At 38.6% G+C, this 24813-nt stretch overlaps 1 protein-coding gene across 1 annotated transcript in view; it reads left to right on the forward strand.

The window, feature by feature from the left end:
* The window catches only part of LOC136674116 (anoctamin-1-like), a 307702-nt gene that overhangs the window by 247719 nt on the left and 35170 nt on the right, over window positions 1–24813 (forward strand). The window contains exons 22-24 of the mRNA XM_066649985.1: window positions 8361–8503; window positions 14681–14833; window positions 21726–21778. Of these exons, the coding sequence (XP_066506082.1) occupies window positions 8361–8503; window positions 14681–14833; window positions 21726–21778 (349 nt within the window). The remainder of the gene's footprint in view (window positions 1–8360; window positions 8504–14680; window positions 14834–21725; window positions 21779–24813) is intronic.

Here is a 24813-nt window from a genome sequence, read left to right on the forward strand (position 1 = left end):
CAGATACACTAACACAAATGGGAATTTCCACTGTAGCGGGAAGTTTCAACACTAGAGGGTGTTATCAGATTAAAATCTAAAATGGAATAAAGATTTTAAACGCTCAGATACTCTATCAAAAAAATAAAAATTAAAATTTTAAAAGGGGAACAGAGATTTTACACTAAGGTATTTTAAAAGAATTTCATCTGTAATGACAACTTTTAAACACCAGAGGGCTGCTAAACACTTATGTTGTCTCGGCGGACAACCTCCCAACCACTAGAGGGTGTACGGGAATCAAACGTCAAGGGTAGCACCACTTGACCACAAGGAGGAGCAAGGGAGGACACGCTTCAATAGACGCTAGTTATGAAGTATTTTTCCCTGCAATTACGCACTTATACCACAAGAGGGAATTTGTCTTCCTCTGTTTTGGGGGCGTTTTGAATTTCCCTCCTTAGTTTCAGCTCCGCCCCTTCAAAGGGGTTCGTTCCTTTCTGAATATGATTTCAGTTTAACAGGAACAGCTGACGAGAGCAGACTGCTCTTCATACAAGCCGTATTTTCGGCTGTTTAATAACCTCCCAATCGCCTAGCGCGCGATCTCGTTATTAACGCTGGTAGCGACCCAGTTTAAAACGAACGGGGGTATTCGGTTCGGTGGTCTCTCTTCGCCGGGATTTCGCGGCGGGAGGTCGAATCCGACGGCAAAGTCTCACAGCGGAATTTCGCGCAGTTCAGACGTGCCCAGGCCTCAATTTAATGCATGCAAAATGGCGCAGAGCCGCGCTCTTTCAAAAACAACCAAGCTTATTTTCTAACCGGTATATATCACAGAACAGTTTTTCAGCAGTAACAAACACAACACGAAATTACCCACATCAAGCTTTGAATCTCAATCGTTATTCAGTGTAGTGTTTTACAGTTTTGTTCATTAAAAGCCTTTTTCCTGGCCCCACGTTGGGCGCCAATAAAATATCTATATTTTATATGTAGTGGATGTTGGTCATACACCCCGATACATATATATATAATTTTATAATTTGTTTTATAGCCTTGACCTTATTCAAACTCCTCCAACCTCTGATATTTGACTTAATGATATTAATTAAGATTTATAATTGGTTTAAGCAATTAGAACATTAATAATTAGTTTGAGAATGAATAATAATCATGCTAAATGAGTTCTTCAGGATTTTCAGAAATTCTAATGAATAAATTGCAAACACTGTGACTTCAAATAATGAGAGTTTTATTAATAAAAAGAAGATATTTAGTTAACATAGCACAACCTTGTAATCTCACGGTGTCCGGCAGGGGGAACTGATTTTGACCTTAAGGTGAGCTAGGCACTTCTAACTTGTGACTAAGGTTACTAACTAAGGTTTAATTAAATGGTAAATTATAAAGAGGGTTTGTTTAGACATCAGCTACTGAAAAGGTGTTAAATACGCTAGCTTACTCGTTCGCCGTTTCACCGAGCCGTCGCGTCCTGTTGTTTAATCTCCGTGTCCCGGGGTGTTCTCGTCGTTCCCACGTGGTGAGAAGCAGGCCCGCTTATGGAGGATCTCTTTACAGTCGATTTGAAGACCCTCGATTCCGAGCTGAGCTGCGTCGATCGAGATTTCCCTTCTTCGGTTTTTCACAGGCGTAGCTGGTTTTCCACCGTAGTGGAAAGGCTTTTTCAGAGTATTAGCTAGTCTCGTTGTTCAGTTTTCCAGGATTGATGTCTTCAGGAATCAGCTTATAACGTTAATATATCTGTTATCGATTACTCAAACGGTTGATACCTTACTTTGGCCACAAATAAGTTTCACCCGCCTTGATCATTCGTGAGATCACACTTCGATAGGTAATAAACATAAACAAGATTAAAGGAAAAGAAAGATATTCAAATTATTCGACTTATTAGTTAAACTTCATACTCTTAGCTAATTTCGAGACGTCTCTCGTAAGCTTTTCTGAAGTCTCTGAGAGGGTTCCTTTGTTTGTTGTCGGCGTCCTCTGTTTTCCAGTTCCTTTCGTGGTCCGTTACTTCTGCAGAGTCCTCGCGACTCTTCAAACTTCGAACTCCTTGTCTGTCTTGCTGTTTGGCCTTTTCAAGGCTGGCGCGGTCACGCCCTAATGGGAGGCGTCCTCTTTCTGATTGGACGCGAGTCCAGACTCACGTGACTCTCGTGAGGGAGAGAGAGAGAGAGAGAGTAGGAGGAGGGGGTTTGACTCTGTGATTCATACATAAGGAATATGAGTTTCTCGTATCAAAATTCTTATACCTGTTATCAACCTATAACAATGAGTACATTGGACTATTAATATCAGACATTTACATAAGGTCCCATCTTGAGTACATTGTTCACGTCCAATTCGTGATGATACGCTGAAAAATAAAACATTAATCCATTTTCTCTCATTCAGAGACAAAACTGATCTTTGTAATAGAAACAATCGGCATTATACATCATTTCATTAGAAGGTAGGCATTCATCTGAGGGTACAGAAAGTGACATTCATACGTTCGTTTATACACAAATAACTCAGAGATCGACTATTTTCGCTATTGTCTTGCGGCGACTCCGAGCGAGGTGTAGTTCCGCCAGTGTCCATTTGGTGTCGTTGTTAATCCGTGTTTCAGCTGTTGGTTCACGGGAGTTCACTCGAGGTCACTTTGGTTTGAACATCTGTTGATCTCCGTGAAAGATAAGGATTAGACATTTAGGTGCCATTGTCATAAAAACGGGCCGTAAAAGCTCTCTTCTTTGTTTGAGGTTCCTGTCTCTTTAAGTTAGTTATCTCGACAGTTCCTGTTAGTTAAAAGAGAGAAGGGGGGTGTTGGGGCCATGTGTTACTTAAAAGGGTTCTTTTGATGTCTTTAGATTGGTTGTGTGTGTGTGGGGGCTGCTATGTTGCAGACGAAAAGTCTTCTGCAGACTGGAAAAGTTTTAATTCAAAACTTTTCATTTCTTGATTGTCCGATATTCATATTTGGCTCATACTCCACTACAATTTCCTAGATGGTCAAATGGTCTGCAACAACTTTAATTCTGCCGGGTGTTTTGCTTCTTCCTGCAAGCTACTCCATGTGTGCTCTTACTGTGGCCAAGCGCATTCCCGCTCCTCCTGCCCCCAGCGGCCTGCTAAATTTGACAGTAGCTGACTTCTTCAGTTTCTCTCTACCCCAGTTAATGTGCCCGCTTTAGCCTCTGATCTAGCCATGCATTCCACTTTCGTCTGTTACCTCTTGGATGGTCTACCTTTTGATTTCTCTCCGGGCCTTGTAACACTGCCTACTTCCTCCTTCACCTGCCGAAACCTTCTCTCTGCTTTGTCCAAACCTGGCGTCACTTCATCCCTTCTGGCTAAAGAGGTTTCTGATGATTTCATGATCAGGCCTTTCTCTTCTCCTCCCTTCTCAATGTACAGGATCAACCCCATCGGCATCGCAACCCGCAAATATTCAGACAAGAAGTAGATCATCATCAACCTTTCAGCTCCACGTGGCGCCTCCGAACCTTCCATAAACTGTCTCATTCCCAGTTCTGAGTTCTCGCTCCAGTATGCGACCGTGGACCATGCCATCACCTTAATCAAACTTGCCGGTCATGGCGCCTGGCTCACTAAGGTTGACATTGTTTCTGCCTTCAAGATTCTGCTTCTCCACCCAGATTTTTGGCATCTTTTTGGAATCTGCTGGAACAATAAATATTACTTTGCTGTCCATCTTACATTTGGCTGCAGAAGCCCTCTGGATTCTGCTCAATGTACAAAAACTGCCTTTCGTTCTCCACTTTCTCGATGATTTTCTTGTTATTGATCCCTCTTCACCTCCAGCTTGAGGCCTCACTGCCCTATCCAGCACCTTTCACCCTCTCTGGATTCCTCTCTCCAGGGAAAAGACTGCGGGCACTTCAACCTCTCTCAGGTTTCTTGGCATCACTTTAAACTCCGTCTCCTTCCAAGCTTCCCTTCCCCAGGATAAACTCGAATGTATCACCCATGCTCTCGCCGCATTTATCGACAATCCTATCTGGACAAAACAGCAACTCCTCTCTCTTTTGGGCCACCTCAACTATGCCATTTGAATCATCCCTCGGGGACACTCATTTATCTCCCATCTTCTTCATCTTGCCTCTTCAGTCCACTCACTGCACCATTCAGTCACCTGAGACTTGCCTCTCTGAGCTGAAATTCTGGCTCACCCTTCTTCGCCACTGGAATGGCATCTCCTTTTTTACAACGATATTATTTTCAACCCCTTGGATGTCCAGCTTTTTACAGATGCTGCTCCTTCAATCAGTTTCTGTGGTTACTATGGAGGCCATTGGTTCGCTTCTCCTTGGCCCGCACAATTTGTTAGCTTCACTGCCAAAACCAACAACTCTTCTGCTCTTTGGGAACTTTACCCCATTGTCATTGCAGCAATTGTCTGGGGCCACGAGAGGACAAGAAACACAATTCAAGTTCACTCAGACAATTCCGCAACTGTTCAAATAATTAACAAAGGCCGTTCCACATCCCTATCACTCATGCCCTTCATACGTCACCTCACCTGGCACTCCATACTCCACCAATTCATATTCCAGGCCACTCAAATGCAATAGCTGACTCACTTTCTCGTTTTCATTTTCAGAAATTCAGAACCTTAGCACCTCAAGTGGACCATCAACCCACGCCAGTGCCACCATTTTCGGAAACCATACACTACCTAACTCCCATCTGCAACAACTGATATCTCAAGCCCAGGAAACAATACTTTCAGCTATCTCACCACAAACACTCTCCGCCTACTGGTCAGGATGGAAACTCTTCCAGAATTTCCATACCCTGCATAACATCGTCTTAACAACCTCTTCATAAGTGCGGCCTTCCTTACCTCAGCTAACACACAACACTCCATCCGTTCCTCCACCTTAATAGTATATTTAGTGGCAATAAACTTCTTTACCAAACTTATAACCGGTACACCTCATTCTTTATCCAGTCACCCTCAGATTACCCTTCTCCTCAAAGGAATCCAAAAGGCCAAACGCCATCGTCCATCTCAGAGCAGCAATCACTTCAGACATTCTATTACACTGCCTGACCACGCTCCACTCAGGATGCTACTCCCCTACTACCACCCCTACACTCAAAGCCATATTTCTCCTAGCTTTCTTTGACTTTTTTAGAATTTCAGAATTCACGACTCTCTCAGTCACATCCAATTCATGTATTTACCCCCTCATATCTGATCTCACCATCCTCGACTCTCATACATTAATATTTAACATCAAATGCAGCAAACCCGATCAACTCGGCAAAACTACCCACCTACGCCTTTTTAAACTAAATTCTCCACTCAGTCCCTATGAACTCATCATCCGGTACATCAATCTTAGAAATTCTCAGAATGCCCAACCGTCAAACCCACTCTTCATCACAGAATCCAGGTCCGCTGTATCAAGACACTGGTTCCATACTCATCTCCGTCACGTTCTTTTCCTCAGCGGTTACTCTCCACGCTATTTCTCAGGCGATTCATTCAGAATCGGCGCAGCTTCTACTGCTTCCCATCAGGGACTACCAGATCACACTATTCAACTCTTCGGGCTCTGGTCCTCTCAAGCATACCACAGCTACATCCGTTTCCAAATCAATGATCTCAGACTAGCACATGAGAAATTTGCTTCTCTCTGAACTTGAGCTTTTGGGGTCCGGCTTCACTCTCCACTAGCAGAAGCCGCCCAGAACTCCAGCCCTAGTCCTTCTGAGTTCCCCTTCCTTGCCCTGCTTACATCAGGCGTGGTCCTCACCTCGCAAATGTTGGTTTAGCCAAGCAGCAGCCAGAGTTATTGGTCCATCTTTCAGTGCTGCAGCCAATGGAGTCACATTCCCTCCCACAGGGATGTTTTGCAGTGGTGCTCAGGTCAGTGCTGGGAACTACAGCTCTGCTTTCAGACAGAACTTATGTTAGCATCTACAATGTAGAAACTACATTTCATTTTCCCTCAACATATCACAGATTAATTTTTTAAACAAAGAAATTCTTTACATTTAAATCACCTTAAATAACTTCATATTTATTGACAATAACAAGCTGTTATTAGATTATAATATGAATATATAAGACAAGCCTTAATATACAATTCTTTCTATGACATTTTGACTGGACATATAATAATGTAATGAGGTCAAGACTGTCTTTAAAATTCTTCTACTTCAGAACGTATTTTAATTAATGAACAATTTATAATAATTTTAAATTGGTAATACAGTATTTGCAAAATACATACAGATTCTGCTTTGCCATTGTTCAAAAAGGCTACTGACAGTCCTGATGGCAGTTGGTTTAATAAATGTCTGACAAAATAAATGTTTTATCTGGTTTACTACAGTCAAAAAGTTATTACAAGTGCATACTGGTTTCCTGCACTCTGCATTCCTTGTTTTGATTTTAGAAAGTTGGCAATTCTATGCACACTGTATATGTGGGGAGAAGGTGTAATGAGTTTCCTGAAGGTGAGTGTAATTTAAAGAAAAAATAATGAAAAAAGGATAATTGAATGCCTCTTACAATCTTTAATAAAACAAATTGAAAAGCCACTGATACAGTAGTTATAGTAGCATTATACTAGCAGAGGAAATCTATTTATTGATGAATGTAACGTAAGCCTGTTGAAAAAGCCAGTTAAAAGATTAATGTATTAAACCCTGCAGTATTTAGAGCAGACTGAATTGATGTCTATGTTCTTTCCTGACATTATTACTGTATGTTTTACAGATACCTGTATATACTGAGTTAATAATTTTTCACAACTCAGTTTTGTTTTTCTACCTGTAGAAGGATATTTTAATTTTCTCATAAAGCAGCAGCTCCTTGTGGCTTTGCTTAATCTATAACTCGTTAAAGGAATTTGAGGCAATTACCCCAGACCCCCCTGGTTAAAGCTTAGCCTCCCTAATCATTAATCTCTAGTGACTGGCCTGCTTGTCAGACTTTATGGCAGTGAAATACGGGGTCAGTTCATTCAGACATAATTCATCCATTCATCAACTCTGTCCCATATGTTTTTATGACTTGCACGCAACAGTTCTTGGTAAAATTTGGACCCACCATGACCATGAACAGGCCTTCAACATGTTTATATATATATATATATATATATATATATATATATATATATATATATACAAAAAATGGGCAGATCTGCATTTAACACCAGCTGCCATATATTCTTGAGGAATGTAAAATGCCATAAACTGGCAACCAAGTATATCCTACTAGACTGAGGGACAGTGAATTTCCACACAAACCTAACTTTTTATTGTAATCATTAGGGGCATAACACATATGGATCATAACACATATGAATATTTTATCATAGAATTTCTGCCTGCCCATCACCAGAAAAGACCATAACTCAATTCTTTTTCATAATATCACAAAAATGTGCCACTATATATATTCACCAAATTTCATTTAAGAACCTTTTTTTATACATTTTACTCTATTGCATAAATTAAATATGTTGGTTGGTGTTAGCTTTATTGCTGTGTTCAGTTAGATTTGCAAGCAATGGATAGATGATTTTTGTCATTCAGAAGATCATCAGTTGCTTCATGTTGACATTGTTGAATATAAAAATTCAAACCCCTAATTACAAATCACCAAAAATCAATTGCATTAGGAATGAGAATGGAATTTTATTCTGCAGATTATCTCACAAGCGGGAGAACTGCAAATGCACATCAGCTCACTCTCCCGGAATCAAAAACACTTTCCCCTTTATGTAGTTTTCAAAGTCCATTTGTTTCAGTTTCAAATGTCTAGTTTGTGAGGTCTACTTGTTTTTTCTTTCAGTTTGATCATTTATCATTCACATTATGTAACTAGATTTTCCTTACCCTGGAATCATGCACTGACCCATTAATGACCCTGCATTCCCCTCTTGCTCTCTCAAACCCCTACCGAGAGCAATTCTGTAAAACCCATGGTCTTCCCTACAGGTATCAAATCATACATTTCAAAAGGTTGTAAACATGCATTTTCTCCAGAACCCCTGCAATTATCAAGTCATAAATTCTACAAAGCAAGAAAGAACTCTTGGATCATTCACATAGTTCTAAACAGATTAATCATGTATTTTCCCTGGAAGGAAAAGTAATATATATATATATATATATATATATATATATATATATATATATATATATATATATATATATATATATATATATATATAAAATACTAATATATAATATTAATATAAAATAAAATTAATATAAAAACTAATATAAAATTTCCACCACAACACCAATTCTTTCTCATTATCTCATTATGGGTCTGCAGTGTTATCATTATTTTAATATTTGTGTTATTGGTTTTGTTTGTTTTGCTGCAGCAAACTCAAGAAGCTAATTCGCTATATTAAGTCAAAGCGAAGCGCCTTCCAGGAGGAAGAACGAGAGAAGAAGCTCCAGCGCTATGAGACTGATTTCTTCCTGGAGACTTTTGCTGGCCTCACACCTGAGTACATGGAGATGAGTGAGTGTGTTTCATTACCTAATATACATTTGTGTGTGTTTGTGTGTATGTAATTACAGTAATACCTTGACTTATGAGTTTAATTCATTCTGTGACCAAGCTCGTAACTCAAGTTTTATGTCTATCCAATTAAATTTCCCCATTAAAATTCATAAGTTGCTTCACTTGTAAGTCAATGTTTCACTGTATATTAATAATACACCTGGAGACACAACCTCTTGCTTCATGCTTATTATTCATGTTGGGGGTTAAGGGTAAAAAATGACTGTAAAGCTGGCTTGGAGTGGGGTGGGTCTGAGATGCCAGATTTCACTGTTGAGCCTTCTGGAGGTGTTGTTGGTTTAATTCAACGAAACACTGACTAGGGGATGTGCCTACCTTATGACCCCTGTTTTAGAGCTAGTGATGCAGTGGGTGGTTTGGGTACTCAGGTGATTGGTTCAATTAACTGTAGATGTTAAGGGCATGCTGGTTGCTGATTGGATCATAAATGGCCACACCAAACATAGGGTGTAGTTGTACACTCTGGAGGGGGGGGCAGTCCTTCACAGGGCAACACACACACACAGACTATATATATATATATATATATATATATATATATATATATATATATATATATATATATATATATATATATATACACACACACAAAATATCATGAAAACATTTATTTATTTCAGTAATTCCATTCAAGAAGTGTATATTATACTCATTCATTACACACAGACTGATATATTTCAAGTGTTTATTTCTTTTAATTTGATGATTATAACTGACAAATAATGAAAAACCCAAATTCAGTATCTCAGAAAATTAGAATATTACTTAAGACCACAACCAAAAAAATATTTTTTTGAAATGCTGCCAAACTAAAAAGTATGAACATGAAAAGTATGAGCATGTGAAGCACTCAATACTTAGTTGAGGCTCCTTTTGCCTGAATTACTGCAACAATGCGGCGTGGCATGGAGTCCATCTGTCTGTGGCACTGCTCAGGTGTTATGAGAGCCCAGGTTGCTCTGATAGTAGCCTTCAGCTCTACTGCATTGTTGGGTCTGGCATAATGCATCCTCCTCTTCACAATACCCCATAGATTTTCTATGGGGTTAAGGTCAGGCAAATTTGCTGGCCAATTAAGAACAGGGATACCATGGTCCTTAAACCAGGTACTGGTAGCTTTAGTACTGTGTGCAGGTGCCAAGTCCTGCTGAAAAATGAAAAATGAAAGCCCCAAGTTTAGTTTTCCCCAGTTTATTGAAGCTGCCATTCTTTCAGTGGAGTCCTTTGTTCTCCCTTTCCCGCCATTTCCTCTTGCTCTGCGTGGTGTTTTATTTTCCACCCGTTTGCTTCGATGATTCTTTCCTTAAGTTCTATATTATGAGCTCTTTCCCCCGCGGCTCTGTGACAGCAACAAGTGTGTTGATGACACTGATTCGAATCCCACTTTTTCTTAAAAAAAAAAAAGTCTTTTTTTATCTCTTGTGTTACTTGTTCTGAGACCTAAGTGTCCTGCAAATAATAATTGCAAACAATTGCCCAGTTGCAGGGCCTAACTGACCTTTTCGCACAAGCATGTCCTGCTGCAAAACAAGCACCAGCACCCCCTGCTACTCCTAGACAGCAGCAGACAGCACATGTACCCCCTGTACAATGCTCAGAGCCATTGTTCCCTGCCCCTGAGTGGTATGCAGGTGAGGCAGGAAGTTGCAGGGAAATCTTTCTCCAATGTTCACTGGCTTTCAAGCAACAGCCCTCTCTGTTCCCTCCAGAGTGGGGTAAAATGGCATATATCATCTCTATTTTGACTGGACGAGATCTGTCCTGGGCCATTCCAGTTTGTGAACACCAACTTGATGTATGTTTCCCTGCAGCAAGTTTGTTGCAGCCCTCAAGCGTACTTTTGGCCATCCGGTCTCTGAGGGGGGAGACAGCTTCTCATCTCCTGAATATACAGTGATTGCAGAATTATTAGGCAAATGAGTATTTTGATCACATCATCCTTTTTATACATGTTGTCCTACTCCAAGCTGTATAGGCTGGAAAGCCAACTACCAATTAAGTAAATCAGGTGATGTGCATCGCTGTAATCAGAAGGGGTGTGGTCTAATGACATCAACACCCTATATAAGGTGTGCGTAATTATTAGGCAACTTCCTTTCCTTTGGCAAAATGGGTCTGAAGAGAGATTTGACAGACTCTGAAAAGTCAAAAATTGTGAGATGTCTTGCAGAGGGATGCAGAAGTCTTGAAATTGGCAAACTTTTGAAGCGTGATCACCAAACAATCAAGCGTTTCATGGCAAATAGCCAACAGGGTCGCAAGAAGCGTGTTTAAAAAAAACAGTGCAAAATAACTGCCCATGAATTGAGGAAAATCAAGCGTGAAGCTGCCAAGATGCCATTTGCCACCAGTTTTGCCACATTTCAGAGCTGCAACGTTACTGGACTATCAAGAAGCACAAGGTGTGCGATACTCAAGGACATGGCCAAGGTAAGGAAGGCTGAAAAACAACCACCTTTGAACAAGAAACATAAGATTAAACGTCAAAACTGGGCCAAGAAATATCTTAAGAATGATTTTTCTAAGGTATTATGGACTGATGGATGGGTGAGAGGCTGGATCGGTAAAGGGCAGAGAGCTCCACTCTGACTCAAACGCCATCAAGGTGGAGGTGAGGTACTGGTAAGGGCTGGTATCATCAAAGATGGACTAGTGGGATCTTTTCGGGTTGAGGATGGAGTGAAGCTCAACTCCCAGACCTACTGCCAGTTTCTGGAAGACACCTTCTTCAAGCAGTGGTACAGGAACAAGTCGCTATTGTTCAAGAAAAATATGTTTTTCATGCAGGACAATGCTCCATCACATGCATCCAAGTACTCCACAGCGTGGCTGGCCAGTAAAGGTCTAAAAGAAGAAAAAAATAATGACATGGCCCCCTTGTTCACTTGATCTGAACCCCATAGAGAACCTGTGGTCCCTCATAAAATGTGAGATCTACGGGGAGGGAAAACAGTACACCTCTCTGAACAGTGTCTGGGAGGCTGTGATGACTGCTGCACGCAATGTTGATTGTAAACAAATCAAGCAACTGACAGAATCTATGGATGGAAGGCTTTTCAGTGTCATGGTAAAGAAAGGTGGCTATATAGGTCACTGATTTGTTTTTGGTTTTAGTTTTTGAATGTCAGGACTGTTTTAGTTTTTGAATGTCAGGACTAAATTGAAACAAACAAGTGAGATGGGTATAAATTTGGTTTTTATTAAGTTGCCTAATACATTCTGCACAGTAATAGTTACCTGCACAAACAGATATCCTCTTAAGATAGCCAAATCTAAAAAAAAAACCCACTCCAACTTCCAAAAATATTAAGCTTTGAAATTTGAGTCTTTTGGGTTAATTGAGAACAAGGTTTTTGTTCAATAATAAAAAGAATCCTCTCAAATACAACTGGCACTGAGAGTGGGTGGATTTGTGCTTCGCTGGTGGCCGCTTTCCACCAAGATGATCCATCAAAGACGAACTGTTCCACAGAAACACTGCCATGATCTATACTGACTATTGCATTCAAGAGAGGAACAGGGCAACAGGAATAGAGACCAGCCAAATCTGTTGTGGGACCCTACCTGCATATAAGAAATTAGCCCTGCCACTGGTCCTGCTGTAGGTCTACCGATTACTGCAATTGATGGCCAGTTGGCCCACACTCTGAACAGATTGTACTGTTCATTATCCAAGCCCCTGATTTGCTACCACTGATCTCTGGCTACCCCTGGCTTCAGTGACACAATCTCCATATAGACTGGTTTAGTCTGCCGTTGCTATCTTGGGGTCTGGCTTGTCTGCAGCCACCCAAGCCATGGCCTGACGCAAGATGCAATCCCAATGGTCCTGAACTATATTGAGTCCCTTGGGAATACTGGGACCTTAGGGAAGTCTTCAGCAAGCAGACAGCCCTTTTTGGGCCAGAACAACGGGATATGGAGGAGTACAGAAAGTCCTTGCCCTTAGATTCATCCGGTCGTCTACTTCCCTGGCTGGGGTGGAGTTTTTTTTTTCTGGCCTCTGCTCTTTTAACACCCCAGTGCCCAGTATCTGTTCATCATTGAGGTGATCATGTCTAAGATGGGTTTTGATGCAACAAGAAGCTGCATCCCTGTGCCTACTTCTCTAAGCATCTATCCCCTGCTGAATGGAACTTCAACAAGGTGGATCATGGTCATCAAGCTCACTCTCCTGAAGGGGATCCTTGTCTGGACAGACCACAAGAACTTGGCTTATATACAGCAGGCCAAATGACTTAATCCATGCCAGGCCAGATGGGGTCTATTCTTTGCCCAGTTTGACTTGTCTTACTGACCGGGGACTAATAACTTTAAGTCATACACCCTCTCACGCCAGTGGGAATTTTCATCTTCCACTGATACACCCTCAGTCTTATTCCCAAAGGCCTGCATCGTGTGTTGTTTCTTCATTGTGTTGGACCACGGGCCTCGATTTACCCGCCAGTTCTGGGGGGCCTTTTGCTGTTTGTTCGGAGCATGAGCCAGCTTTTCATCTGGCTTCCATTCCCAATCCATTGGTCAGAATGCAAGGGTAAATCAGGATTTGGCGAGTACCCTCCGCTCTCTGGACTCTTCCTGTCCATCTTCTTGATCTGAGCACCTATTATGGGCAAAGTTTGCTCATAATATCCTGTGGCACTCCTCCTTAGGCATGTCACTATTTGAGTGCCAATGTGGGTATGTTCCACCCATTTTAGCCACATAAACCAGTTTTTTGTTTTTTTTTTGGCCTGGTCCTTCACTCATTGTTGTGAGTCAACCCTAACTTTCATGGGTCCCACCTTAAGCCCTTATTGTGTTCACTGGGCCCTTCCAAACCATGGGAGATGGTGCACCGGCATACACACTCTGACGCCTCTTAGATGTCTGGCAGGTTCGTAGTGTGATCTAGTACATGGTGGACTGGGAGGGTTACGGGCCCGAAGAGCAGTCTTGAGCTCCCTCCCATCACATCTTGGACCGTGAACACATTTGGGCTTTTTGGCAGGATTGTGGGTGGACTTGGGATACCAGAAGCCCCTCAGAGAGAAGGTCCTGTAAGGATTGACACTAGGGCTCATGCACACTACTAGTTAGGCGTGATGCTCAATAGCTGTGTGAGGGCTATAATAAAGCCTGGTAACTCAGTAACTCATTGCTCGGCCTTTGCTAAAGTATTGAGCCAAGTACCTGGCCGGTAAAAAAATATTGAGCCTTTTGGATAAACCTTGTTTATTCCCTGCGAGGTTGCATGTGCATTTACACTGCCAGTCTCTCTCTCTCTCTCTCTCTCTCTCTCTCTCTCTCTCTCTCTCTCTCTCTTTTTTTTTTCTTCTTGTGTCTGTCTTTTCTCAAGATACCTTATCCTTCATCTGATGGGGGAATGCCAACAAGGCACCTCAAGTCACCATGTTTTAATTTGGGAAGTTCTCAAGTTTCGTTTTTCTCCAGTTTATCAGGGCTGCTATCCTTCCCATGGAATCTGTTGTTCATGGAGCCCATTTCTTCACACGCAGCATGGTGTTTTATTTTCCACCACTGGTTCCAGATGTTTTTGGTTTGATTTTCACAGCAAGAAATTTCCAAAAACTGTCACATTTTGTAAAATTATGTGAAAATATGGGAGTTGTGACCTACATTATTCATATTATAATCATATATAAGCAGCAGAAAAATGAATAACATTATTTGAATTAAATCTAAATGCATATTTATAAACAGTAAATAATACTAATAAAAGGCAAATATTGAATTGTAACAAAAAATATTTATTATATTAAATATATGATGCAAAGAAACTTTTAATTCTGCAAAGGGTTCTTCAAGTGTTCATGGTTCAATATATGACTATAGTCCTATATCCTGACATTTTCCAGAGTTTATATGTGACAAATGGTGTATGCAGGGAGCAAAACAAGTAGTCATACAATAGACAGTGGTTTTGGATTTTGAATATCATACTGAGAAAACATATTTGAATATGTATATCATGTGGAACTGTATCTTAAAATGCATAACAACACCCAGCTATTTCATTTGGGTAATATGCAAATCAAAATGTTTATTAGCATATAATATTATAATTAAATATATAACATGAATTAAGTTTTGAATTTTCTCTGTGTGCTGTAGTTATCCAGTTTGGCTTTGTGACGCTATTTGTGGCCTCGTTTCCACTGGCTCCACTATTTGCTCTCCTTAACAACATCATAGAAATTCGTCTGGATGCCAAGAAGTTTGTGGTAGAGCTCCGGCGGCCGGTGGCAGCTCGAGCCAAAGATATTGGTGAGTGTTCACTATACCCTCTCTCATTATCTGACATTTCCATTACAATTATAACAATTGATTTAATTCTACAGCCATATTCTATCTCTTGCACTTTATCAAAAAACTTGATATGGTATGGAAAATGCAAATGAAAATCAAATAGAGTGTTATACATTTACTTGGTGTTTATTTCAGTTCACAAGTATGAGCCCAAAATATTTCATGTTTTTTTCTGGTCAAGTTTATTATTTGTTAATATACATCCATTCCTGCATTTTGGGTCTGGAACACAATCCAAAAAAAAAATAGGCATGGGGTAATTTAGGGCTAGTAATATGGTTAAAAAATAACAACATAAATAATGATGTAATTTCACACAGATAATGTGATTATAATATAATGCTATCAAACAGGTAATGCTAAGGTGATTATAATATATGATTTGGAACAAAAGCCATATCCACGAAAGGCTGTGTGTTTGAGCAATACATATGTGCTGGGGATCTTGAGTTTGTGAAGGAATGCATAAGCAAATTATCAAAATAATATTCCTAAAGATTGGAATGGATTTGTATATTTTTGCATCTATACTGCACAGAATTATTACACAATTCAAGCAATCAGGAGGAATTTCTGTGCTTAAAGGGTGTAAACCTAACTTCAAGCTCTCGGGCAGCACAGCATCAAGAACTTTAAGAATCTTAATAGCTGATATAATCACATGGGCAAATGATTAGATATGGGCTGGCATCTGGGGTGGACCTTAACACATTGAATATTGTAGTCAAAAGATTTAATATTCCAGATCTAATTTGGAAGAAATGGACACTATGTGCTCTGTACCACTGATGAAAAGCACCTTCCAGACTGTTATCAGCAGCAAGTCCAAAAGCTAGGGCCTTTTGCATTTGACAAACAGAAATTTACACTTCTGTGATGGCCGCATTCATGCAGAAAAGTACATAGGGCCTGCAACATATGCTACATTTAATATATCTTCTCCAGAGATGTCTTTGCATTATTCAGCAAGACAAGGCAAAACCACATGCTGCAAGAGGCATGGACTGCAGGCCTAACCGCTCCCCAATAGATAATGTGTGTAGAAATTTGAAAGGACAATGATGACCACATACTGTTGAACAACTTAAGATGTCTTTGCAGTAAATATGCAGCAAAATAACACCGGAAATAGTTCAGCCCTGGGTGCCAAAACTACTTTTGAAATTTTGTGAGAAGGAACAGCAACATTACATTGGTAAATTCTTTATCATCCAATTTTTTTTCAGAATGTGTTTCAGGCTTGAGCATTAATTATTGGATATTAACAAAGGAAATGAAGTTGATCAGACAAAACATGAAATATCTTGTGCTCTTACTTTCTGCTATAAAATTACAATTCAATTAAATGCAGGACCAGACTGGGGACTAAGCCATTGACTTTTTTCTAGACCAGCTTACTACAATAACAACAATACCAAAGTAAAAACATTTAGCACACCCCCCACCCCAGCAGCCTCTCTGTATTAGTGTTTCACAAGTCAAGATGACCTGAGAATATGTAGAGCACAAATAAGATATTAAATATATTATTATATGCTAACACATGTAAAGATTTTTTTTCTACTGATAGTTTCCTTCTAACTTACCAGTGAAACTAATCAAAATAACCACACATCATACTACAAGCAAAGTAACTATTCTGCATAGGTTTTATGTAACAATTTGTCTATCACATTTAGAAGTTTTACAGTATTCATTATTAAATAATTAGGAGTTGAAATATGGTAAGAATAAGTGAATAACTCAATTTTGACAAAAATGTCAAATAGAACCTGTCACAATGCAGGGTGTAGGGGACTAAATACAGAAATCAGAGACAAAGATGTAAACACAGGACAAGAGAGCTAAACACAAGGACTAGGAGGCTAAACAAAAACTAAACAGAATTAAGGGGCTAACACTAAACAAGGCTAAACACACAAGCTAAACACTAAACAAGAACTAATAAGCACATGACAAACAAAGCAAACAATAAGACAGACAAAGCAGGAAAACACTAGATAGGGCAATACATGACAGAACCTTATACAAACCGGATTCCAAAAAAGTTGGGACACTAAACAAATTGTGAATAAAAACTGAATGCAATGATGTGGAGATGGCAAATGTCAATATTTTATTCATAATAGAACATAGATGACAGCTCAAAAGTTTAATCTGAGTAAATGTAACATTTTAAAGGAAAAATATGTTGAAATGTCAAAATTTCACAGTGTCAGCAAATCCCAAAAAAGTTGGGACAAGTAGCAATAAGTGGCTGGAAAACGGAAATTGAGCATATAACGAACAGCTGGAAGACCAATTAACACTAATTAGGTCAATTGACAACATGATTGGGCATAAAAAGAGCTTCTCAGAGTGTCAGTGTCTCTCTGAAGCCAAGATGGTAAGAGGATCACCAATTCCACCATTGTTGTGCAGAAAGATAGTGCAGCAATACCAGAATGGTGTTACCCAGTGTAAAATAGCAAAGACTTTTAAGTTTTCATTATCAACCCTGCATAACATCATCAAAAGATTCAGAGAATCTGGAACAATTGCTGTGCGTAAGGGTCAAGGCCGTAAAACTCTACTGGATGCTCGTGATCTCCGGGCCCTTAAACGTCACTGCACCTCAAACAGGAATGCCACTGTCAAGGAAATAACAGAATGGGCTCAGGAATATTTCCAGAAAGCATTGTCAGTGAACACAATCCACCATGCCATCCGCCGTTGCCAGCTGACTCTACAGTGTAAAGAGGAAGCCATTTCTAAGCAAGCTCCACAAGCTCAGATGTTTGCACTGGGCCAGGGGTCTTTTAAAATGGAGTGTGGCAAAATGGAAGACTGTTCTGTAGTCAGATGAGTCACATTTGAAGTTCCTTTTGGAACACTGGGACGCCATGTCATCCGGACCAGAGAGGAAAAGGATAAGCCAAGTTGTTATCAACACTCTGTTCAGAAGCCTGCATCACTGATGGTATGGGGTTGCATGAGTGCTTGTGGCATGGGCAGCTTGCATGTCTGGAAAGGCACCATTGATGCAGAGAACTATGTTCAGGTTCTAGAACAACATATGCTCCCATCTAGACATCATCTCTTTCAGGGAAGACCCTGCATTTTTCAAGATAATGCCAGACCACATTCTGCAGCAATCACAAAATCATGGCTACGTAGGAGAATGATCCGAGTACTAAAATGGCCATTCTGCAGTCCAGATCTTTCATCTATAGAGAACATATGGCGCATCATAAAGAGGAAGGTGCGACAAAGAAGGCCCAAGGCGATTGAACAGTTAGAGGCCTATATTAGACATAAATGGGGGAGCATTCCTATTTCTAAACTTGAGAAACTGGTCTCCTCTGTCCCCAGACATCTGTTGAGTGTTGTAAGAAGGGGGGATGCCACACAGTGGTAAAAAAATGGCCTTGTTGACGCCATGAAATTTTGAAACAACATATTTTTCCCTTAAAATGATACATTCTCTCAGTTTAAACTTTTGATCTGTGATTTGTGTTCTATTCTGAATAAAATATCATATATTGGCACCTCCACATCATTGCATTCAGTTTTTATTCACAATCTGTTTAGTGTCCCAACTTTTTTGGAATCTGGTTTGTAACTCTAAGGTGACGATTTGTATAAATAACCCTGCTGTCAGTGTGAAAACATTTTTCTGAACAACAGTAAGCAATAAATAAGTTCTATTCACAGAATCACTCCCAAAGGTAATTCTCCTTAGAGAAAATCTACATTTGCCTTTGTATTTTACAAGCATTGGCTGGGGCAGGATTTACTTTTTTTAGAGGAGCTGAAATTAATGGCACTGTCTCAAATGACTTCATCCTCCCTATGCACTGCACTATGTTGAACATGAAATGGCAAAACATGCATGAAAATAGTGCATAATACATCTGACCTAAAGCTTTTTTTTTTTTTTGCTCTTTTTTGTTTTGGCCATTCTGTTCCTCCCTCCAACAGCCAAACCAATTGTCCATTTTCCTACAGTTTTCTGCATTGTGTTTTAGTAGTTTTTAATGGTTTCTCCATTGGGCTGCCAAGCCTGTGTGTGTTATGCTTTTTAACCACTTGCCATTTATATGTTTATACTGGGGAAGCGGCAAGCTCGTGATCAGCTAATGGCTGTGCACTGAGGATACTGTGGACCAATACAAACCCCTTATTAAAATACGTGAAAAAAAATTCCATTTTTAGGTCTTCTGGGGGCCTACACACAGAGCTGCCCACAGGGCAAATGGCTGATGTCCAGATTACCAGTCCATAATTGATTAATTGTAAGAAATACTGGGCCTCCTTCATGAAACGTTCATAAAAAAACTGGAGCAAACTGCGCATAATTACGAAGAAATAGACGTTCCCAAAAACGTTCCGCCAGATTCATGAACGCTGCGTAAACACCAGATTGTTCAGCAGATATAACATACAACAGACCTATGAATATCAGATACTCTCAAATTGGGTGGGCGTGTACATTTCCTTTTCAATAAATATACAATTACGATAATTTCTGCCCATGAATTTCAAGTGATTGTCATACAAGTAAGCGCTTGCACTGAGAAATCGCAGTAAAAATCTTAAAACTCTACAGAAAATCAAAAGGTTCTGAGCAGAAAATGACAGTTTATTGAAGTGCATTATAATCTGCACTTTTTTTTGTTTTTTGTCAGGGGAACTTAGATGGATTATGCGCATTAGATGGATTATGCCGTCTAAAGGCCGAGTTACACAGTACTGAGCAAATGTTTTCAGCACCTGAGAAAAGGTTTAAGAAGCGATTTTAGGAGTTTATTTGCTCAAAAAAACCCTAATATTAGAATTATAAACAAATCCCATTATTCCACACCAGTAAGTGTGATCATCGTTGCTTGAATGTGTTGATTTAACACTTTCCACGTTTCTCCTCATTGCAGTCCAGTATTATTTGAGGTATATTAATGCCTATTTTTTCCCAGTTAATAAATCTTCATTATGTTAAATTACGTGTGCTGTTGATTTAACAAACCCATAGTCAAGAAGAACATCTGGAAACAAACTTTGTTCATGACGCTCAAAAATATGTTTAGAAAAGAAATCCTTTAACTGTATTTATGGTTTTGTATATATAATTGTATATAATTATATATATCTGCATCTGCATCATACTTATTTAGAATATACATTTGTTTTAAATGATATTTTTAAGACATTTGCACAGTACTGCACATTCACTGCAGGTTTTCTTGCAGAATTCTGCTAAAGGCAGGGAAAGCTGTAGGAAACTAAAGGCATTTATTCTTGACACGAACTCCTTCTATGAGTTTAGGCCATTTGAATGTCTCTATAGTCAGATAAATGCCTGTGGATTTTTTCCTGATTTGCAAGAACTCCTTCAAATGCATTTATCTTTTATGAAGCAAGTTATCAGAGGTGCGATACCTGGCGCAGCAACAGGATCATATTGGCGCACAAACCTTCACGTCTGTTACAGTTTTAAATGCTCAAATGTCCAAGGAGCCAAACACAGACAGCACCTGAACAGATTTGGGACCAGCATGGGATCTGTTGAACTCCCTTCTGAAAGTTAGTTCTAAAATGTGGCACAAAAGAATGTATCTTGATGGTTAACCTTTTCTGCACTATTTTTCTGAATTTCTGAAAAATAGTCAATTACCAAATTTGAATGATTATTACTTTCTAAATTCTTGGAATAAATGAAAATAGTTGGGTATTTGTGGTTTTTGTCCCTACAGTGCTCCATCAACTTGAATATGGCGTTAAATTAATGGTTCTGGCCGTTAAATGGTATTGCATGATGATGTGCATTTCCTTTTATAAAACATAAGATAAAAACTTATGAAAACTATGATAAGGACTGCACATGGATTGCTTGAGGCAGATTTCTCATTATTTGTCTTTATATTTATATAAATTGCACTTAAATGGAAAGATCACAGTTCCAGCGTTCATATGACACCGTAACCGTGCAAATATCTTAAAAATAAAGCCGTTATGAAGCAGAGAATTTGACATTTACTAGTCTGAAACCACCAGTGGATCAGCTGAGCTGATAAGGCAAACCTGCGGGTCATCACTAATAAACCATAAACCTGTATAGTCTCCAAAGATGTCAAAGTTCTCTGTGCAGAACTGTCTGTTAAATCCAGAAGCAGTTTAACATCAGCCATTTAGACAAGCTACATATCCTACAAAGTTTTATACTGAAATAATCCACATTGAGTAACTGTCTGACCAAGTAAAAAAAAAATATTCAGCAAACAATTACCCTTTAGCTACTGGAATTCGCTCTGAATACCAGGCTGAATTAGGAAGAGGGCACACTGTTTTGTGTATTTTCGTGTGATTATTTATTTTTTTTCTTTTTGATTTTTATTTAGAGCATTTTAATTAAGCTGTATTAACTTTTATTTAAAGTTCAGTCATGTCAGATGATATTTTCAGCCTCTTTCAGATATTATGCACACGTTTTAGGAGCAGGTGTAAATTTTGTTTGTAACATTTTTAGTCTGCAAACATTTTGATGAATCTGGGTATTTACCAAAAAAAAAAAAGATTCATGAACGATTAACACGCAAATTCTTTTTGCTTGCATTTCATGAATAAGGCCCACTGTTTTTATTTTATTTGCATTTTCCTTACTGTCCCAACTTTTTCTGGTTTGGTGTTTGGTTAGCATGAGTTTTATATAGATTTTGGGAGCTCAATTTAGTGGTCAAATAAAACCTCTCCTCAAAAGAATTTTATCTAGTGGTGAATCATGAACAACCAACATGCATACACTTGATGATAACAGAGCTTAGATTTACATGGTTAAGTCTAGGTTTTAATAATCTGTTGCCTCTTTAAATTTCAGGTATCTGGTACAATATCCTCCGAGGTGTGGCAAAAATTGCAGTTATAGTCAATGTAAGCTTATTTTGTGTTTCCTACATAACATTTAATATAATATAAATATAAGAATTAGTTGTGTAGTTACAATTTAAAAACAAATTAAATTTAAAAATAATAATAATAATTACATATGTGGCAGCATGTTGGTGCAGCAGGTAGTGTCGCTGTCACACAGCTCCAGGGTACTGGGCTTGTGGGTTCAAGCCCTGCTCTGGGTGACTCTCTGTGAGAGGTTTGGTGTGTTCTCTCTATGTCCATGTGGGTTTGCTCTGGTGCTCGGGTTTCTTCCCATGGTCCAAAAACACACGTTGGTAGGTGAATTGGCGACTCAAAAAGTGTCCATATGTGTGAGTGAGTGAGTGAGTGTGTTGCCCTGCGAAGAACTGGCACCCCAACATTGCTCCCAGGGAATGAATGATAAGTTATTTGTAATTACACATTATAATTAACAGGATTACACACAAACAAATAACACAGCATTGTGGTTAATTAATTAAGACTGAAGACATATAATAATAGATATCTATTGTATGATTTATTAGTTTTTATAAGTGAAGTTATAACTTTTTGGAATTTGGTAATAATGCTCCAAAAGCATACATATAAACAGTCATAATGCCTCATGGGACTCTTATAATTAACTGTAATTATGTATTATTATTGTTGTTATTGTTATTATTCTTATTATTAATATTTTTATAACTTATAAACATGTAGTAACACAAGTGTCACTATTCATTATAATGACTTTTAAATGGCTAATTACCTGTGCATAATTATAAATTATTTATTAATATTATTTTTTAATTATTTATTAACATTATATTATCTATAAATATATGTCAATTTAATTAGGATTCAGCATGCACCTGCAAATAGATGAATATTGGTTTTAACTTCATAAGCAAGTGTAATGTTTTAGTGTTGGTTTTGTTCATTCAGAAATGTTCATTTTGGTTTGGTAATATATGAAGTTAAAACTAATAGCTATTAATCTATTTGCAGGTGAATACTGAATACAAATTAAATTGATCAGGTATAATTGTAAACAAAATATGATCTTGTTGTATTTCAATTACATTATGTACATAAAATATAAACGGCAAACACAGGTCATAAATTTATATAGAAATGTTTGGAATTTGAATTTTTCTTTTCTTTTAAAAAAAGTAATAATTTTTTATAGTAGTTCCCTCAAGTCATGCTCAAATTTGTTTTTACAATTCAGATTCACAATTCACCTACAAACAACTGTCGTTCTTACCCCTCAAACACACTGATCCACATTAAAATATGCGGAGCTTAGAACTGCGTTTCACCACCTTTAAGAGTGCCTCAAACCAAATACACAATTTAGATATAAATTGTTCTTTGCCTTTTAACAATTAAAAAGCTCTTAACTTTGGGAAGTCAGAGGACGTTCAAAACCCAATAATGCTGGTGTCCACGAGTTTCAAAATACATTGGGCAGGAGTGTATGATGATTAAAGCGAGCATATATAGGTCCACTGGCATAAAATGGCTGGCATAGCAGACTGTTGACCACTGCTGGTCCACCATCGGACCACTCAGAAAACTGTCCTGTGTACTGGACATAACTAATTTTTAATCTCCTTAAACAGATTTCACATAGATTTCACACAGATTTCACAGAGATTTTATTCTGGAAAAAAAACTAATACAAATATTATCAACAACTATGAGAGATATAATAATGAGTATAAGCCTGATATTAAATGATTATGCTAAAAATGTTGACACTGTGCTGGATTAAAATTATTTACTAAACTTATTTGTAAAGGATAACAAAAGAAACTAATGAATGAAAAAATGTAAATTGGACTGTGAATGGAAAAGTGCTAAAATGTGGCATTTTTGTGTAAAACTCAGCGGCCAGCGGTCCGCCCATAAAATGCTGTGCAAAAACACTAGTGGACCTCCAACTTTGCCCTCAGTGGGCCAACAGTGGTCCGCCATCTCCTTGCTGTCAGGGAATTAATACTTTATTCAAATGTGTTAAATTTAACTCAACTTGATTTTAAACTACATAGTTTTTTATTATGTGTAAGTTACTATTAGTTTTTAACTAAATTTTAATTGACACCAGTACCACTATTTACAGTGTATAAATGTTTAAAAAGCCATCACTGAGTACTTCAAGTAAAGTGGTTGATATTGTGTTATTCCTCATTATAAAAATGTATAACTATAACTTATCTATAACTATAAAATAAAAAAATAAATTTAAAAAGTACAGAGGATGTTTGTTATGTATTGTGTGCATAAGAAATAAGAACAAAACAGAATACATTTGACAATAATGAATATAGGTATTCTTCTGTTCATAGAGTTCATAGAGATAATTTAGCTGGATTGTAGAGATGACCATAGAGAAAGAAACAAGGGAATCCTATGAAGGATTGATACATGTGCATCACTGAGACTGTGAGCTTTTTTGTTATTATTGATTGAAGACACATTATTTAAAAGATTTCACCTCTTGCAAATATCTTGTGTATTGGCATTTTGTGTTTCTTTTTTTTCACTTCCACATATGAGTCACAAGCCAGAGGAGGAGGTGTCTCTGTCAAACTCTTCTGGCTTTTCAGGCAGCTGATGCTTTAGGTGGGCTTTCATTTTTGGTTCTTTAAAGGTAAAATAGTCAAAAACAAGGTTAAACAGAAAATAAAATACCTCTAAGCGTTTGCTGTCCAACAAACATCTTAAAACCCTTAGCATCTGATTATGTTTCTATGTATACCTCCCCTGCGACAAACTAAACTTACAAGCTGATAGAATATGCTTCATTGTGCCAACCCCTGTACATAATCTACAAATAGGGTCTTCACCTACCCACTGTCCAAGATTTTGTGGAGTTGGAAGGACGTCATGAGTTGCTCCAAGCAAAAACTTAATACGAATTGCCTCCATTGCCCACAGTTCTTGCCAAGTGATCTTCCACGTCTCTAAATTCTCCCAGCAAAGCCATTGGCCTTGTTTTGCCTGTGATGCTGCTGTTGCACACTGTGCCTCCTCTTCCTGATTGCGAA

This window comes from Hoplias malabaricus, chromosome 17 (genome assembly GCF_029633855.1).
Source record: "Hoplias malabaricus isolate fHopMal1 chromosome 17, fHopMal1.hap1, whole genome shotgun sequence".
Lineage (NCBI taxonomy): Eukaryota > Metazoa > Chordata > Actinopteri > Characiformes > Erythrinidae > Hoplias > Hoplias malabaricus.